The sequence below is a fragment of the Cydia pomonella genome, chromosome 22, assembly GCF_033807575.1.
Source record: "Cydia pomonella isolate Wapato2018A chromosome 22, ilCydPomo1, whole genome shotgun sequence".
Lineage (NCBI taxonomy): Eukaryota > Metazoa > Arthropoda > Insecta > Lepidoptera > Tortricidae > Cydia > Cydia pomonella.
In genome coordinates, this window is record NC_084724.1 from 4,620,157 (window position 1) to 4,640,176 (window position 20,020).

The 20,020-nt window shown below is 38.8% G+C and overlaps 2 protein-coding genes across 4 annotated transcripts in view; one reads left to right on the forward strand and one right to left on the reverse strand.

The window, feature by feature from the left end:
* Nucleotides 1–272: 272 nt before the first annotated feature.
* LOC133530124 (dynein light chain roadblock-type 2-like) lies at nt 273–2,719 on the reverse strand. Its single transcript, XM_061867967.1, has 4 exons — nt 2,613–2,719; nt 2,457–2,535; nt 2,232–2,332; nt 273–1,804 (listed from the first exon to the last, which is right to left on the reverse strand). Exons 1-4 carry the CDS (start codon nt 2,613–2,615, stop codon nt 1,694–1,696), a joined length of 294 nt encoding a protein of 97 aa, XP_061723951.1. The 5' UTR covers nt 2,616–2,719; the 3' UTR covers nt 273–1,693.
* Nucleotides 2,720–2,822: 103 nt separating this feature from the next.
* The window catches only part of LOC133530121 (SH3 domain-binding protein 5-like), a 30,789-nt gene continuing 13,591 nt past the window's right edge, over nt 2,823–20,020 (forward strand). Inside the window, exons 1-8 of one of the 3 annotated variants that reach the window (XM_061867962.1) lie at nt 2,823–3,046; nt 4,592–4,783; nt 5,807–5,995; nt 7,043–7,164; nt 12,368–12,549; nt 14,395–14,585; nt 16,121–16,230; nt 17,094–17,224. In XM_061867962.1, the coding sequence (XP_061723946.1) occupies nt 2,996–3,046; nt 4,592–4,783; nt 5,807–5,995; nt 7,043–7,164; nt 12,368–12,549; nt 14,395–14,585; nt 16,121–16,230; nt 17,094–17,224 (1,168 nt within the window). In that variant the 5' untranslated portion in view covers nt 2,823–2,995. The remainder of the gene's footprint in view (nt 3,047–4,591; nt 4,784–5,806; nt 5,996–7,042; nt 7,165–12,367; nt 12,550–14,394; nt 14,586–16,120; nt 16,231–17,093; nt 17,225–20,020) is intronic. The other 2 variants (XM_061867961.1, XM_061867963.1) reach the window with 2 other exon arrangements.

Sequence of the window (20,020 nt, forward strand, 5' to 3'; positions counted from 1 at the left end):
AAAATAAGCTGCCTCAAGCGTGCTTTTGCCTCGACTAGAACGTCTTCACAGTCAAGCTCAACGTTCGCGCGACAGTTTCCACGCATAGATTTGTGTGGGCCCATCTATCTATTTTAATATTTGTGTGGTGTTAGCATATGATGCGGATTATGGCAAAAAGTCAAATTTGGGTTTGTATTTTGGAAATTTAATAAAGACCAATTTTTTACAACTTTGTTTTTTCTGTCTAGACAGTACATTATAATTTTTCCCCCTTACAAATTAAACACAGGTTGCATATAAAAGTGCTTTATTAAGATTTTTTCATATAATAATACAGTCGTTACAACGTTAGTGCCTTGCGCAAATATACCATTATATCTTCAAAAGCTTTAACAATGATTATTGTGTAGGTGCGTCCATCTGAGGGCCTCGCGAACCACTTTCGAGTTGCCTCTCTGTCGCACTTAATTCGAACGTAAAAATCGGCGACTGTTTTGTACAGAAAATTGCACACAAGTGAGACAAGATGTCTCCAGTTAACCTTATTAACGCTTTCATCAAAATGTGGCATACACGCCAACATCTAAACTAGTGAGAAACTAATTTAAACCTTATCTGTCAACAGTAAAATTGTTTTGACAGCGTCTGCCATGACCGTCGTTGGCGTGGTAGGCACGACAGCACAACACGACCACTTTAATGGCTCTTGGCGTTCAAAGGATTAAATCCTCCAAGGCGCCGATAGTGCTCCATTCGCGAATCGCTCGCACACTTAAAATCGTATTACGTAACCCTTGCTACCGTGAGGCCGAAACAAGCTTGCCGGTAGTGTCGTTGAAGTATGAAAACTAAAGCCACTACACGAGTTAGACAGCGAGTGAGATGACCGGCTCTATGCATTTTTACTCTGCGAGGATGTTGATTTGGTGCCAAAAATAGCAGTTAAAACAAGACTAGCAAACTGGCGCATTCGCAAGATCTGGACGCACCTTATTAAAACAAAAAAATGATTGATAGGAATTCAGAGATGTTCTTGTTAACATTGGAAATGTGTTCTTAATCTTATAAATATAACATAACTTTTATATCAAGCCGTAAATAAATAAAAATAATTTCATTAAACTTAAAATCTATATACTTGTAAGCTTAAATTATGCATTTATCTAGTCAAAATTAAAGTTTTTCAGCTTATACATTATGGTGAAAGTGAACAAACCATGTAGAGTATGATAAAACATGAGAATGAGAAACAGTTTACTAACTTATTTTGAAAGAACATTACTTTTTACTTGGTTGTTATCATATTTTTTCATCTAAGCATGGGAAACTCTCTAGTGCGTTGGTTAGTTTGAAATTATCGCTAAAATGGTGACACCTAAGGATTATGACACTGATCTCTCTGTGATATTCATCTATAAAATCATGAAATTGATATGAAATCTATATCAAAATTATGTATACACACAGGGCTATAGACCAATTTATTGCGATTCTGACCAGTGGCGTAGCGGGAACTAATCTAGCCTTAGTGAAACCACATCTGTGAGGCCCTTTTCAATGTGTTTTTCCATGGTAATAAAAAGGTTTGGCTTCGTGAAGCCGTGGGCCCCTACACCACTGACTCGGACCAATTTTTAAGTAAAGTAGCTACAATAAACCAGTAAAGTAAAAAAAATATGACCATCACTTTACACTTATAACTATTAATTGATTAGTCTGATGTGTTTTGTATGACAATGAGTATGAATTCACGGTCTGGAGCGATCAGGATCTCATGGCGTTTACTCCTCACGCGCAGGAATGTCAAGTCGTTTGAGGAGTCCTGGAAATGTAAGTAAAAATTTACTTTCCAATTTATTTTTTATTGGTCACAATCTTAACAGATCGACCTAGCTCCAAACTAAGTATATTTGTACTATGGACCCTAGGCAACAATCTACATACATATATAGATAAATAAATACTTATATCATATAAAACACCCATGACTTGGGAACAAATATCTGTGTTCATCACACAAATAAAAGCTCTTACCAGGATTCAAACCTGGGACTAGGAATAGGAAGCCCATAATTGGTCCTTACAGACAACTTTGAATTCCTTGGCAGGTGTATGCAGTTCCTCACAATGTTTTCCTTTGATGAAACATACTCTATCAAAGTGTCATATTTGTAGCAGGCCGGCACCCCATTTCCAGTACCAAAAGAACACATACATGTTCTTAGCAATCAGGTTTGTTTGATCCTTACCATCTCCCTGACAACATTCTTAGCTTTCTCTGTGAGCTGCCCAATGAGACCGGAATACAGCACTGAAGTTGCATTATCCAAAGAGCTTTTGATCGGAATGCCTGCAATTTTAAAACATGTTCAGCCGTGGGATTTAGTACGACAACAATTACTAGGTGTATACTTTGGAAAAAAACTCAATACATGTAAAAAGTAACTATGGGAACGTGAGAAATTCGATCAAACCTTCGTGGTTTACAATGATCACTCCCATTACCCCTTTATGGGCCTGAATCCGCTTGATGGTTTCCTCAACTTCAGTTGCCTGAAAAAGGAACACACGTTATACACGGCACACTATTCAAAACAGGTCTTAGTACTTTATTAACTAAAAGAAAGTACCATTTTTCGTTAAAAAATTATAAGCTCGCTCTTAATTGTACGTTTACGTCAAAAATGCGATGACAAATCTATGATTTCTTTTAATTTTGACATTTGTTTGGATTCTCTCATAATGGCCCGAGTTCGAAAACTATTTAAGCTATGTTTAAAAGTGCTGACCAATATGCAACGTACATCGACTAAAAAAAGTGAACTGTCATGTTGACGTTTGAATCATCCAGTCAGTGACAGACAGACTTTTTCACTGGCTGTGATTTACGGTACGAAAATTTGCTTTATGCATCAAATGTCGTACGATAATTAAGAAAACAAACTGATATTATGTGAAATACTGTCCGTTTTGAATGTACCTCTGTTTAAAATGTATATACTTTGAATGAAAAATGAACGATAGCGCCGCAGAATGCTCAGAAACGCTGGATCCCAGAGTACAGGTACTGATAATCGATACTACTAAGCTTAGCCAAGTGTTACGGAGTCAGGATGCAGCGGATAGGATCTGGAGTGTCTGCGGAAGAAGTCAATTGCATTAACTCTATAACAATCTCAGAACACCTGTGTTTTCATTGCGTGGGAAAGATTTTCTGTATTGTTCTATGGCACGTAATATGTTTATTGCTTTTAATTATCAAACAAAAGTTTAATTATAGGACAGATTGGTTTTCTTATGGATAATGTGTTTACATTTTCCAATAAGATTCTTATAGTTAATTACAAAAGGAAATCACCTCCATGAAAAAAATAGGATACAGTAATTTTAAATTATTTTTACAATGGTGGTCTTTCAAAGTTTCTGTTTATATACACAATAAAATTGTACTGGCAGGTTAACATGTTTGATGGTATTCAATTTGTTTGACCTAGATATGACATCGTAATGTTTGTGTTGGCAGAATGCCCTCTCTATTTAGTTTGTTTTTAATTAAAAGTTTAATTTAATCAGAATCAGTGTATTTTTTTTAATCTGATTGTTTTTTTTTTTACTTTATTTTTGGAGTGAATGCATGTATTCTAATATTTTTACACTAATAATAAATAAATAAATGCACCCAGTATCTAACAAATGAACCTAGTCCCACAGTAAGTTCAGTAAGGCTTGTGTTGTGGGTACTAGACATTTTATAATATAATTTATAGAAATAAATAAATACTTATATACATGGAAAATACCCATGACTCAGGAACAAATTATCCACGCACATCACTAGGCCAGACAGGTTGTCAAATAAGTTTCAGTAAGTTTGCCTAAATACAATATTTACATGTTATCATGCACCTTGGTAATTTAACATTTTGAATGCCAAGATCACCTAAAGTCATCATTACTAACTAGTAATGACACAACTGTGCCCAGTGGCAAGAACAACTATAGGTGTTATGGCGGATGCTGTCAAACTAAGTTCACATTTTCGTGTAAGGTTTACATTAGCTCCCTTGCACCCGGGTTCTGGCATTTGAGTGAGGTTTGTGTTTATGATATAGGGAGCGTGCATGAACTATAGGAGGCAGCACAGGAGCCGTCAGATTTTTGGCGCGAGGCGTAAATGTGATGTTTTTTGTTTCGATGTAGCCCACAAGATGGCAGAACCTACTATGCACAAGAAAACACTTGACGTGTAACTGTGCCTGTTTATGGTTCCGATTCAGACCACAAGATGGCAGACCCTCCAAACCGCACGGTCCCTATAAAGTATTCAAAGGGTTATTGATCATTGTATGATTACAATTTTTTAAACTGTCCAAATTGCTAGAATAGTTCTTAAGTAACATTTGGATATCTTAAAAAATTCAGACTGTTATAGCTTGAATTTTTTATTATTATTATATTTTGTAGTTGTAGTAGTAGTAGTAAAACACTTTATTGTACAAAAAGAAACATAAACAGGAAAGAACACACAACATTTTTACAATAGCGAACTTTTATCTTCCTTTTATGAAGTTTGTTAACAACAATTTTAAGTTTATCTCTGGTTCCCCAGATTGAGCTAGAGCGCCTGAACACAGCGACAGATGAGATCAACAGGCTAGAAGTAGAGCTAGATGAAGCCCGGCTCGCATTCCGGCGGCTGCTGGCCGAGGGGCATCTGCGGATACAGCAGCTTACTAAGAAACTTGGAACTAGTGTGCACAAAGCCCGGCCTTACTATGAAGCGAGGTTCAGAGCTAATATTGTAAGTATAGAGTAGTCTTATTCCTATTTGAAATGAATTATTTTATGATAATGATATTTATTTTGCATGATTTCAGGTAGGTACAATATGATGTAGAACAAAAAAAAGTGTCTGCTAAAATCTATCATGCATGGCATAGGTGAATAAAGTGTATTTTTAGTTTACTTAATTGACCCGGGTGATTTAAGCTGGGTGAACAGAGTCAACTACAGGTTTTAATATATGTATATTTTGAAGTTAATCTGGTAGTAGATACACGAATTTCACACCTCATCTTTAGACTGATTTTCCACCAGAGATGTGTGAGGATGCGTAGCGAGGGATGTGTTTGTTAAGAACCAATAGAACCACTACATGTTGAACAAGGAAAATAAACACACGAACACATCCCTAGCTACGCTCCCTCACACATCACTGGTGGAAACGCAGCCTTATGCGGGCTACGAAAATCATGTGTTCAAATTCAAACTTCAGTAGTGCCTTATACAGCAAAATAAAATGGCCTTAATGCAAAAAGTTGACTGTGAAATGTGTTTTGGAACTTTAACAAACACAGATGAAAGGTGGACTCAAAATACAGTATTTCATTATTATGTAATTATAGGCGAGCAGCTATTTAGCTGATGAGCCTATCACAGTGTCCTGTATTATACAGTTCAAATCAAAGTTTGTAAAGTCGTATCACATAACTAAGTGACATCAGTCTAACTTATTGTTTAACCTTTCATATGCCGCGCGGATCCATGATATCCACGATAGCGCGAATTACACTTGGGGTCACATGCATTTATAATATGCATGTGACCCCAAGTGTAATTTCAAGCCACTACCTTGAGTATTATGTGTGTTGTCTTCAAGCGAAAGGTACTACTTTGTCACTTTGTCGGTTGCCATAAGGACGCTTTGAGAGGTTATTTGTATAAGAAATTTTCGTCCTTATGGTAAGCAACAAAGAGGTACCTTTTGATTGGAAACGACACAGACGTTAGGAACTTCAAACTAAACTATTTCAATTGCATTCAGACCTCACAAGAACTCCAAGCGGCAACCATTACCTACGACAAGGCGAACAGCGCCCATGCAGCGGCCCGAGAAATGGTGTTCCTGGCTGAGCAGGGGCTCGCCCGCCTCGCTGAGGGCGCTGAAGGCGGCGTCACCCTCGACCCGGCGTGGCAGGAGATGCTTAACCACGCCACACACCGCGTCAACCAGGTAACGTGGTTGTCACACTGATGCGTGTGAGCGAAATAGCGCTATACACGTGTATTGCGACCGATGTCTCTCGAGAGATGGTGTTCCTGGCCGAGCAGAGGCTCGCCCGCCTCGCTGAGGGTACGGAAGGCGGCGTCATCCTCGATCCGGCGTTGTAGGAGATGCTTAACCACGCCACACACCGCGTCACACACATTTTACCACTTTGAAAGTGTCTCTCGCGCAAAGTATTCATTTAAAAAAATATATATTAGAAACCTCTATATCATTTTTGAAGACCTATCCATAGATACCCCACACGTATGGGTTTGATGAAAAAAGATTTTTTGGTTTCAGTTCTAAGTATGGGGAACCCCCAAAATTTATTGTTTTTTTTTTTTTGTGAAAATCTTAATGCGGTTCATAGAATACATCTACTTACCAAGTTTGAACAGTATAGCTCTTATAGTTTCGGAAAAAAGTGGCTGTGACATAATCGGACAGACAGACGGACATGACGAATCTATAAGGGTTCCGTTTTTTGCCATTTGGCTACGGAACCCTAAAAACGAGCAATAACTATCCTAAAATTATAATATATATATTTATTCTAAAACTACACTAAATTACAGATTAACATGACAAATTGTATGTAAGTATGATGGCCGAGAACCCTAACCCTGCCTCTTGAAATACTGCCAGTCGTGAATCGAAAATGACAATCTCTCTATTTTCGTATACCAAATCATGATTCAAATGATTGTTAAGTATCTATATCAGTTAAGTAAAGTAGGTTGACAAATGATTAATCATTACGAAAATACAATGCCGGATTTAGAGGTCTGGAGGCCTCGGGTAATAAACGAGTGGAGGCCCCCTAGCCCCAAATTATTTCCCAAATAAAATGGTAAATTTTCCGATGTCTCTATTGTGGGGGCTCCTCTTTGGTGGAGGCCCCGGGGCTGTAGCCCAGGTTGCCCTCCTCTAAATCCGGCCCTGCGAAAATACTAATTGGAATCATACTCCTCGTCATTTTTCCGTCAACGGCATGAAACATACTGTTAACAGGCGGAGATGGACCGCGCACACGCGACGGTGACGCAGCGCACCAAGGCGGCCGCGCACCGCGCCGCCGCCGCGCTGGTGCAGCAGCTGCAAGCGTCGCTCAAGCGACACATCACCAAGTCCAGGTACTGTGTTGTTGTGTTGCATGTGCAAATGGTAGAATTAGTCCTTTTACCAAGAAGTGAAGTGACGCACGCTGTTACAGCGCAATAACGCACGTAGCATTCAAAGGGTTAAGACCGTAATATAGATGGAATTTTTCTTAGAATTAGAAAATAGAAAATTCGGGAAAATTTTACGGGTTTTTTTTTTTATATTTTGGGAGCGGGAAGTTTCAATCAAGAAAAAATTTGGGACTATCCCAAAATTGTCCTATGTATCCAGCGACACATCGTTGGCAATCACGTTTCCAACAGTTTCGAAGATACAATTGGCATGATGAGATAAGTTAATAATTTAAAGTTATTTAGCTATTTTTTCATAAATTGTTAATTTTGTTTATGTGGTAATAAAAAAAAATTATGTTTCTGAAATTTTTTTGAATTCCTTTTAATTTGTCGGAACATTTGTATTGGTTCCGTAAAACAGAATATTTTAGCTATACTCATAAGTTTTAACATATAATTGCATTTTTTATAGCTACTTTAAACCTCACGCGAAAACGTCTCGCGTCCGTTTGTGACGTCATGGTCATTAGTTCGTAGTAGGGTGGTAGATATTGTTTACATGAGAGTACTTTACACACGAATATATTACTTTACATCAAAGAGAATTTAAAAAAGAGGTGGATTGTCAAAGTAAACTTTACAGCCACAGTAAATTTTCTGCCCTCTTTCGACACATGATTAAAACTTTTAGAACGCCATTTGACTTTGATACTTATTATTTCACCGATATGTGTTAAATTTGTTATATATCAAAACGTGGCGCCATCTTACCGAGCATAGGCCAAAGGTATGGCGGCATCTTTTCGAGCGATGGCGTCACGGTTTGACTCGCTTCTGATTGGTGTTTCAGTCAAACTGGCCGATTGGAGGATTTTGCACTTTTATTTTATTGAATCACTGTAAAGTTTTATTTAACATAACAATATACACAATGGATATATACAGAGGATTACTATAACTAGCTTAAATCATTTTACCAAGGATGCTGGCGGCATTTCCTCGTTGTATCGCAATACTGATACGTTGTTTGAAAATATTATTAATCCTAATGTTTATACTGAAATTAGGTAATTTTTTAGAATAATATTAACGTATATGTTTCTTTGTAATCGTTATTTCCATGATTCTTTGTTATTGTCATCATTCCAATTTGGTTACGAGCAACCTACTAGAACTTAATTTTTTACCAAGAATAGTTTGAACAGTCATTGAATACTCAGTCTTATTTTGCACTAATATGATTTTTCTATTAGTTAGTTGCGGGTTTTCTTACCCAATAATTATGCACCCTTTTAGAACAGCGGTTTGTAATCTGGGGATAATTACTCCCTTAGGGTATCTTACGGGGGTAATAAGCACAATTAAATATACCAAAAATTTGACTTGTAAGAAAGAATATTGATGATTATTGGGAGGAGGGGTAAAATCGGGTTCCCTAGTTAGTCATAGTGGTGGCAGAACTGAAAAGGTTTAGAACCACTGTTTTATAATAATAAATTAAGGGTCTGCTAAACTCAAACGGTTGACATGATTGTTTATTATGGTTGACTATGATGTGGTTTAAGAATTTGTAGTAGTAAAAATTATACTGCTTTAATTAATTAAAAATTAAACTACTTTTTACCACTAACCCCACCAACCGTCTGGGTTAAGTGCTGTTATTAACATTTTTCACCTATTAATATGAAACTTGCAGTAGATCAGATTTTCATGTGCTTCTAGAACTCTTTCACTTTGGTGACAACATGTAAAACCGTCATACATTGATTGGTGATATTATAGAACGTGTCATTCACGATGACGCGCGCCTTACTCGTATTGCCATGTTATTAAGGGTTAGATTTGACAAATCTGCGCGTCATCGTGGATGACACGAACTATAGGTTATTACCTGCTCGCTCTGATGACCTTATGACAACTATAAGTATCATACTAATACGTAATAACATGACAACCTTAGTACAAGGCTTCTAAGAGTTTTTCACATTATCCGAACGATATAAAAGTCGGAGATTGATCACATCTAGACTAATCTTTCTTAAATTTTGCATTGAAACAAAAAAAGCTGGTCAAGATTCTATAAGGGAGTATTACTGCAATGTTCTGCCGCCAGAGAGCAGCACTATCTCATATTGTAAACCATAGAGTAACTTATACATACTATGCCAGTTTTTTGAGAAGTTTTCACTGTGACATCGATGCATCAAAGCGGTTTTTTTACAGACGCCTACCGCGAAACACCAAAATCGAAATTTCGCTATCTGCCTCTTTCCTAAGTGAGTTTTCGGAAAATAGTGTGTATTTTATAAATTATTTGACGACGAGTCTGGCCTAGTGGGTAGTGACCATGCCTATGAAGCTGATGGTCCCGGGTTCAAGTCCTGGTAAGAGCATATATTTGTGTGATGAACACGGATATTTGTTTCTGAGTCATGGGTGTTTTCTATGTATTTAAGTATTTATAATTATATATTAGGTACCTACAACACAAGCCTTATTGAGCTTACTGTGGGACTTAGTAAATTTGTGTAATAATGTCCTATAATATTTATTTATTTATAAGCGACATTACAATGTAAAAAAGGCAGGAAGTTGATTCCCATAAAGATTTCATGCTTAATTGTCGTAACAAAACTGACAGCAATTAACTTTTCTTAACTACTTACCCTAATTGGGTACAATATTTTCTGAAAACTCCCATCTACACATTTTTAATTTTACGTGCTACAAACAATCATTATCACTTTACACCTCTCCGAAGTTTCATATCGTAACGGATAATGAGAATGCACCTTTACCATAGCTTCTTTCTTGTAATTCCTGAAGTTTTCGTAGAGTGACCATAGATTTAAGAAACCCGCTCTATATTGACCCAGTATTTTTTTGAACACGTCGGTGGCAAACAAATCGCTCGCCTAGTGATAAGGCGTTACTGTGGCCTATTGATGCCTGTAACCCCAATAATGTTGCTCGCGCATTTCTGGCCCTGTTTAAAATGGTATACTTTGTATGGCAGCTACCATAATAACCTGCAGAATCAAATCAGAATCTGTAGCGTTGAGTTTAAAGTTAAGTTATCAAACGTTCTCATGCCAAATATCAGTTAACTTTGTCAAAAGTGTAAAAAGTGTCACGTATGTACCCGAAACTTCTGTAATACCCACCCGACAGCGTTCTGGGACTGTTCTCTATCAGGATGGCCGAGTGTGTATTTTTTTTTTCATCACACTTCCAAGATATTATTTCATGCAGGTGTACTTGAAGGACGAAGGCCTATTTTCTTCCCGCAAGATTTATAGTTTTTGTTTTCAAAATATGATACTTATTCATACAAACCAAGTAGCATATATGAGTTTTACTTTTAAAATCAAATTTCATAATTTAATTTAATTTCAATCGTGGCTGAATGCCAAATAGGCTGTGCCTTCGATGCTTAACCTGTCAAGAAATTACAAAATGGCGGACGAATGTTTAATATGCCACCGTATTTAAGAATTATTTCGCTTAAAATTTAGTTTTTTCTTCGCAAGTGTGATGAAAAACATTGTGTGTAACTCGGAATATTGCAAACTCGGGTCTTTAATTCCCCTCGTATCCAAAATTTCACTTACCCTCCTCGTTTTACAATGTACTATTAACTGGTTCAATGTAGCTCGGGTAGTATCGACCAGCACGGTTTGTAAATAGTGCTTTCTCTGCTTGCGTAGTTGCCGCCGCCGACGCCGCCGCCGCTCACACGGTACTCACTTTTCTTTACTAGTGCATGCTATTGTTGTCACTTCTTACGCGGATCCGTAAGCCCGGTGTGTGAGCGAGACAGCGATTTGCACGGAGAGCAATGTTCCGCTCGCCGGAGCGGCGTGCGGATCCGCATCTGATGGGGTTGACCAGTCGAAGCATTTATACAGATGGCGTTAGCATAGATTTACCTGTCAATCCTACGGATAATGTAATGTCAATATCTTGTTTTTTTAGGGTTCCGTACCCAAAGGACAAAAACGGGACCCTGTTACAAAGGGGTCCCCTTTAGACTCAGCTATCCGTCCGTCTGTCTGTCTGTCTGTTCGTCTGTCACCAGGCTGTATCTAATGAACTGTGACAGATGATGTATTTCTGTTGCCGCTATAACAACAAATACTAAAAAGTGTGGAACCCTCGGTGCGCGAGTCCGACTCGCACTTGTCCGGTTTTTTTATGGCCTAAATACTAGCCCTTTAAGCCAAATATCATAATAAAATTAAGAGGCAGGTATATTATATGCTGGCGTCAAATCTATAAAAACCTTTGATATTGGCCAACTTTACGTACGAGTAAAAACCGCCTTAAAGGCTAGCGAGTCAAGTCACAAGTTTTTTTGTACGAAAGTGCCAGGTGGGAAGGCTTTTTGAAATTAAGTACCTACCGAATATTTTTAGTGACGTAACTTGCTGGCCAGAGTCTATATACGCTGTTTACACTACGCGTACCCATGCCTCTGCCGCTGGTGGCATAATATTACTTCAAATTTTGCCAAAATCATTACTATACGCTAACAGACGTTATGAATGCATGTAACTTACATAGAAACTGCTCAATTGTCGTAACATAAGGGAATCAATTAATTTTAAACTAATTACAGTTCCTCAAGTATGGATTTTTTTTTCGCAATTCACCCCAATTCGTTTTAAAGCTTTCAACTCTAATGGCTCAGTTTCATTGGTCGATAACTCGGTCGATCGTGCGGGGACTCCCCGCACGCGGTTTAACGTCTAGTGAAACTCATAAGTCGATAGTTCGGTCGTTATACAGCATGCGGGTGACTCCCCGCAGGTCGTATGGCTCAGTTTCATTGGTCGATAAGTCGGTCGATATAAAGCGTGCGGGGACTCCCCGCTGGCGGTATAACGACTTGTGAAACTCATAAATCGATAGTTCGGGCGATATACACCATGCGGGTGACTTTTATTTGTATGAAAAAAAAAAATCAAAATATTTTTTTTAATGTTTTGTATCGTAGTACACTAATGTTTTGATTATTTGCTCGCGTTACAGGTGACGGTATGTCTGTCTCACAATTATACAAAAGCGATAGAGAGGCAGATAACAAATTTGTGCTTCACGATAAGCCCTCTGCGAGTTGAGGGGTCAGTAAAAAGAATTTACTATACCTTATATTTTGCAGACCTTATTTCGAAGAGAAAGCCCGCATCAACACAGCGCTAGAAGCACAGAAGGCGCGCATACAGACCTTAGAGGAGCAGGTGTGCGAAGCCAAGCAGCAGTACTCCTCGGCCTTGAGGAACCTGGAGCGGATATCTGATGAGATACATAAGCATCGGTCGAGGCGGCAGTCGGCGAGAAACGGTAAGAATAATTATACAATACTAATATTCTTTATTGCTCACAATAGAAACCGTAACCCTAAGTAAAGCATATAAATTAAATTATAGTAGACAAAATGCCAGGAATGGTACAGCAGCGGATCGTTCAGCGGGGCTTGCAGCGTGGTGTTAAGCTTCCAAAAGATTTGAATAGCGCACACTGACGCCGCTCACATTTGCTTAATGTGGAGCCATGAAACGCTACACATTTATTTCAACCAAAGACACATGAGCAGGGGTCGTACAAAAAGTGCGGATGACGTCAAACTACTTATAGGATGATTTCAAATTGTATTTTTGATTTTCATAAACAATTATCACTTATCATTTATCAACCTCTTTATTAAACGATATCGCCACTTGAAATGAGTAAGTACGTTTTTGACTGACACATTGTCAATCAGATGAACAATAAATTGACTTCGTTATTGTTTAGCTATTGTATCTTCACGATTATATTTAGCTAAAATTTATATTTACTAATGTATAAGAAAACGCTCTAAAATGTCATCTTTACTCGAATATTGTGGCAATTTTCCGTTTTTGGAGGTACGTGACAAACACGTATACTGCTCTTGCTGTAATCAAGATATACCAACGAAGGTAAGCAATATTAAAAGACATTTGGAGACAACCAAACATGTCGGAAACGTAGAATAAAAAGGGCAAAGTGAATTTAATATGAACCTTACAAATTTTATGATAGCAGCAAACATAACATCAAATTATTTATTTTTATTTTTACTAATCTTACCTACTGTTCCCACTTTTGACTATTAAACCTATTTATCTGAGGATCCCACAGACTTGTTCAAACTAATTTCAAATAATTATACCTTATGGTAACAAGTTTCGTGAAATTTATTTTATTCACTACATCACCCTACCCCCTGTATTATTAATTCCATGGATTTATTTACGATTATTTTGTTACTTCATTAATACTACTTTGTTACTACATGTCACACGGAAGTTTAAATACAAACTCAAACATCATCCCGTGTGCAAGATTACGTCATTTTTACGTCATCCGCACTTTTTGTCCGACCCCTGCACATGAGAGAGTAGAAATCAATTTTTTTTTTGTAAATGTGTGCAAAGCGAAGCATCAACTCCTCGGCCTTGACGAACCTGGAGCGGATATCTGTAACTTCTGAAAAATAGGAAACGTTTATAAAATGGAAAACGATATATGGAAAACGTTTACGAAATATGAAATGGGAAACGTTTGTATAGACTTCTGGGCGACTAGGAGATAAGGCGTATGGTATTGAAATTGTAAACATTGAGCCACCATTTCCTATCTATCGTACGCGTATAATTGTATTCTTGCTAACTACAAAATTCCTCGTGCTTAGCGTTCCTTACATTAGCTGGATGTGTGTTGTGTGTGCCGGTACTTAGTCTTGTAGATAAATCGTTAAATCAATTATTTGGGGGGATAAACTAGCAAATATCAACGTATGGACATATTTATTTATTATTTAACCTTTTAACCGTCGTAGTCTGATACATAAGACTTAAAACTTCGTGTAACTTCGTATTCGTACCGGCGGCGACACACACGCTCGATGAAAAATTCTAAGCGGTTAAAATGTTAATCTTTATTGCACATATGAAAATACAAACTTACTAAAGGCGGACTTAATGCTACAAGGCATTCCCTACCAGTCAACCTTCGGGCAAATCAGATAACTTTTAGGCGGTATGTCATTCGATAGGCCTTAAAAATACTTGTTATAAGAATTAAATTTTCTGAAAAGCTACATAATGTGTGTCAAAATCTACAAATTTTAGTAGAAGATTGAATTTTAAACGCCTTTTTCAGCAATAGAAATAGACCGAGCATCAACCATCACAGACTTAGCCAGCGACACATCAAATGGCGTCCTTGAAGACCTGTGTTCTCAAAGCACTGACGCGTCTGTTCGGGAGTGGCTGCGGCGCGCCGCCGCCGAGCGGCCCGGACAGGACGACACCTGGACGGAGATAGACTTGGACTATTCTAGTCCTGAGGAGGTGGGTACTGGAGCGGACCGGCCCGGACTAGAAGACACCTGGATGCAGATAGACTTGGACTATTCTAGTCCTGAGGAGGTGGGTACTGGAGCGGACCGGCCCGGACTGGAAGACACCTGGACCGAGATAGACTTGGACTATTCTAGTCCTGAGGAGGTGGGTACTAGAGCGGACCGGCCCGGACTAGAAGACACGTGGACGGAGATAGACTTGGACTATTCTAGTTCTGAGGAGGTGGGTACTGGACTGGCCTGGGCTGGAAGACACCTGGATGCAGATAGACTTGGACTATTCTAGTCCTGAGGAGGTGGGTACTGGAGCAACCCGGGCTGGAAGACACCTGGACGGAGATAGACTTGGACTATTCTAGTCCTGAGGAGGTGGGTACTGGAGTGGCCTGGGCTGGAAGACACCTGGATGCAGATAGACTTGGACTATTCTTGTCCTGAGGAGGTGGGCACTGGAGCGGCCCGGGCTGGAAGACACCTGGATGCAGATAGACTTGAACTATTCTAGTCCTGAGGAGGTGGGTACTGGAGCGGCCCGGACTGGAAGACACCCGAACCCTTGTTTATGCAGTTTATGATGAAAAAATATCATACACTTAGGTGCAAAACTTTCCCAATATCAACTTCTCCACATTCTACACACACACACACTATGCTACAACATCTTAGTAGAATGTGGAGAAGTTGATGTCGATCAAGGGGAGGAGCGCATGATTAATACATAACAGTACTCTTTAAATTTTTCTACAAATCGACCTAACATATGATACTTGGAATTTAAGGTTATTTTGTAATTAGAGTAGAAAAAAAAATACATTTTTATTTTTTCCAATATTTCTAGTTCCTCCTATACTTACTTACTGCTGTGGCGCAGCGACCCGAAGTGTATCTTGGCCTCCGACACCAAATACCACCATGCTTCTCTGTCCAAAACCGTTTCTGTCCAGTCGACGGCACCGACTTCGCTAAGGTCTTTTTGCACTTCGTCTCTCCAGCGGTACCTAGAGTATAGGGGGAGTTCTTCCTATGGAAACTCCAAATAGGGAACCAAACATAATTATAAAATTCAGCCTCTATAAAATGAGGTATCAACTGTTTGAATTATGAACATAGTTTTCTAGTTATGGCAAACTAACAATTGTCTTTAGCATTTCACTAACAGACACTTTCTATGGCTGTTTTTAATGGTACACTTTGGCACCGAACTATAAGAGTCACCTTAAAGTAACTTCAAAAATATGCCCCATTAAAACAATTTTATGATGATTTTAATAAAAATTGTAGAAAAAATAAAAACTTGTTTTTTTCTTCTTTTCGATTCTAAATTACAAAATAACCGTAAATGCCAATTTCAAGGAGTACTGTTATGTATTAATCATGTGCCCCTCCCCTTGATCGACATCAACTTCTCCACATTCTTCTAATATGCTACTATTGGGTCAGTTTTGCACCTAAGTGTATGTAGTTTATTTGAGAACGTATTTTATTTTAACAAAATCAGGCTGAAAACGTGTATTTTATTGACAGGTCAGCTTCGAGAAATGCTCGCTGAGGCCTCGATCGTCCCCTGACCAACCGTCACCGCCGAGCCCTGGCGAGTCCAAGGTGTCTGCTGCGTCACCCCGTCGTATAATACGGTTAGTTATAGCGGGCCTCGCTTACCTCGTCCACCAACATTTCTTGCCCCCCGACGCCAAAGTTCAAGGTAGATATAGGAACTCTAAAACGACGAATTCAATAGAGTAGTTGCCAAGATTAAGAGGCAAGTGGAGTGGTCATTTTTCCATACAAACGTACTCGACTAACTAAGTCTTGCAAGCTAAATTAGACCAACTTGCCATTATTCGGTTGAGCTGAAACTTCACATACATACGTAAGTTTGATGACAATGTAATATTATGATACCATCGAGCTGATCTGATGATGGAGACAGGAGGTGGCCATAGGAACTCTGTGTGTCTATGTTTGGGTTTTTTCAATTTGTCTCAATGAGTGTATTGTAGTTACTTGTTGAAAGAAAAGTACAGTCAGCGATAAAACTTATATCAAAAATGTTTTTTACAAGCTTTTATTTAACTTGCAATGTAACTATGTATGTATGTACTGGTAAAATCTTGCAAGTTAAATGTGACCCACTTCCTGGTTACCGATGAAGCTGAAAATTTGCTTACATATGTGAGTCGGGTGACAACGCAATATTATGGCACCATCGAGCTGATCTGATGATGGAGACAGGAGGTGGCCATAGGAACTCTGTCATAAAACAACGCAACCTAATTGTATTTGGGGTTTTTAGGATTGTCTCAACGAGTAGTAGTTTCCTGTGGCAAAAAAGTAGTCAGCGATAAAAGATTGTACCAATGAATTTTTGCCAAAAATTTATTTATTAAAAAAAAACTTATTTCAACGAAGCTGGGCTAAGACTAGACACGAAAAAGATGTCGAACTCTGAACACACAATGATTGGCTCATTATTCAAATTAATTCACATAATTTTCAGAAGTTCCATGGACCGAACAGCTCTACTCCGAGCTGACTTGGAGAAAGCCGAGAAGGGCAGACGGCAGTCCCTAGATGCCATACTGCATGACACCGGTGAAAAAGTCAAGGAAATCAAGGAGATGTTCCAAGGTAAGTCGAGGCATAAAGAAATAAGTATAGAGTGCTCACTCCGTACATCAGTTTTCGTACCAAAACGCTCAAGAGCGTAGCTAGGCAGTGAACTGGGGGGGGGGGGGGGGGGGTGAACTCCCCTGCCTACGCCCATGAAAACCCTTATTACTTTCGTAGTCGAAATCTAGCGTCCCGTAGCGGCTTTATCAGGACTGCTACTTGACAATAGATGTCAAGCGGTGCTGATAAATTTTCAGCTAATTTTAACCGATTAACCGCAACTTTTCAAATCCTTCTGCCTGTAATATTAGCTGTAAATTGTTGAGCAACACAATTTTTAATTATTGCCAGCAAAATGATTGTATGCGAATGAATATCCGAATGATTTAATGTCAATTTTTTTTGCAGATCAGTTTTATAAACGGCTGATCATTTAATTACTTCCCTTGGTTAAATTATGTTTTATCCCTTTCTTACAAATACATTAGTCAAAATGACAGATGAATACAAACGATTCGTAGCTAATTCAGACCAGTAACGCGTTTATGAATAACGCCATTAGTTAAACATTTTGTAGGGTTAAATGAACGCTAACGAAAATACGACCCAGGTTCAGTCGCCATCAGATATATCGGAGCGGCCAAAGTGCTCACAAATATCTGTACACGCCTCTATTTCCAAGGCGTCAGGTGCGTGTTCAGATATTTTTGACCATCTTGACCGCTCCGATATATCTGATGGCGACTGTACACATAAATAAAAACAAACACTGACACGGATCGGTTTTGAGAATTCCCTGGCCGAATTGAAGAACATACAGTGGTCCCGTATCATACCCACACGTACGCCATCTACTACTCGGAGCCGCCACAACTACATCTGTAAAATATCATATAAAACCTTATATTATACTTATACCGACAACCCACCACGCAAAATAGGCGTGATAATATGACGTCGAGTTACAGAAATCAAGCCCGCGTATACCTATAACCTATATTATACTTCGTTTTTTAGCATTAGTGTAAGGCCTGAGTGGGCGCTCGCTCGGCGCGGCGTGCAGCGTGGCGGCGGGCTCACGTGCTGTGAGCAGCGTGCAGTGCGGCCGCTCCTATACGTTTGCATTTGTTTAATATGTACGCCGCACGCCCCGCCCCGCTGCACGCACAACTCCAGCGTCCACTCAGGACTTACACTAAGTGTACACCCCGCCAAACGCTCCGCTTCGAGCGTCCACTCGGGCACATAGAATGAAGGTAAGCGATTGTGACGTGTCTTTTTATTGAGAAATGAAATAAGTCAGAGTTTTTTTTAAGGGCGTTCTTCAAAAAACACGTCATGATCGTAAGTGTTTTTTTACTAGCTTTCATTTAACTTGCCGTTATATGTTAGTTAGTGCGGGGTTTAGTACAGTTGTCACAACTACGCATATACCATGTTACTTTTATTGTTTACTAAATGCCTCCATAGATGTCGCTCTAACCAGTGGAAACTAGCGAACGCAAAGTCAACAGAGTTATATGGTATTATGTGTTCCGTTCTATTACGTAATTATTTCAATATGATTGACATTAGTGACTATTTTTGTAAGCCAATGAGGCCAAAAGTTAATGGTAAACGGGAAACGAGTGGTATGAATTTTCCAATCCATAGATTAACGGAATGGAACTAATTGGAAGGAGCGAAAAATGTGTGGAAAGTTTGGTATATTTTTCTTGCAAGAATCAGTCTAAATTGGACCAATTAGCCTACAAAAATTACAGACAGAAACATGACAGCAACAAATAATAAACTAAAACACTAACACTTAATAAGAAAACTATGTCCTTGGAAATATAGTCTAGTTTTTGTGATTTTTATGGTTAGAACGGGACTTAATCGCGTATAATTTTTTTAAATTTACCTCTTACGTTTCGAGGACGGCGTTGTCCCCGTGGTCTCGGAGAAGACTGGCTAATATTGACATCAACATCTAACCGCGCGAGTTTTTCGAACTATACATTTAGTAGAACGAAGTAATAATGAGTAAAAATTGTAAATAATAAATGCACTTTTGCATTAGGCCCCTCTTAAGGGGGTCCCTAACGTCAATGACCTTCGATCTAAATCCCTTAGTTTTCTATGTTTTTTGTACCTAATCATATTAACAGCAACGGCTGTAAGCAATATAGTATCCCATATTTACTTCAAAGTTCACTGTCTTCGAGATATTTTGCATTTTTAACAATTTTAGGCCAAAAAACTGGTTTACTGGCCATAACTGTTGTGTTAATTAGTTTAAAATTAAAATCTCTGACCAGTATTTAGAGATGTCAAAGACGAACCGAAATGTGTAGATTTCGTACATGTAAAATCCTTCACAGCAATCGAGTAACGAATAGTGTTTTTTAGACAATAAAAAGTGTTCATTTCTTTCTAAATCTGGCAGACCAGAATGGAGATAAAAGATTGACGAACCGATAGCGTTTGTCTTATCATTCTATCTGTAGTGCAAATGTAGGAATAACGACTCAAAACTAGTCAAAAATCGATGAATACCGCAAGGAGCCCCTTAAAGCTCATTTATTTATAGAGGGGGAATGCATTACGCATACTACCCAGGCGCGGGGATGGGCCTTGGATGATTATGTGGGACTCCCATATATGCTAATGTGACCCATGGTTTATCCACTAAACCACCCCCTCTTTGCCGCTTCAGGGCTGTATGGCGAGGCCACAAGAATGCCGAAGTACTCTTCCGCAACTTCGCCAGCGGCTGTCCGACAAAGAGTAGTATATTTATTTATTTAAACATTATTGCGCAATACATGAAGA

Bases quoted from the DNA above. Each gene is read 5' to 3' on its own strand.
- LOC133530124 (XM_061867967.1), bottom strand. The intron at 2,333-2,456 runs GTTTGATCGAAT...TTAAAATTGCAG, and splicing joins GATCATTGTAAACCACGAAG to GCATTCCGATCAAAAGCTCT. The intron at 1,805-2,231 runs GTAAGGATCAAA...TTACATTTCCAG, and splicing joins AGAATGTTGTCAGGGAGATG to GACTCCTCAAACGACTTGAC.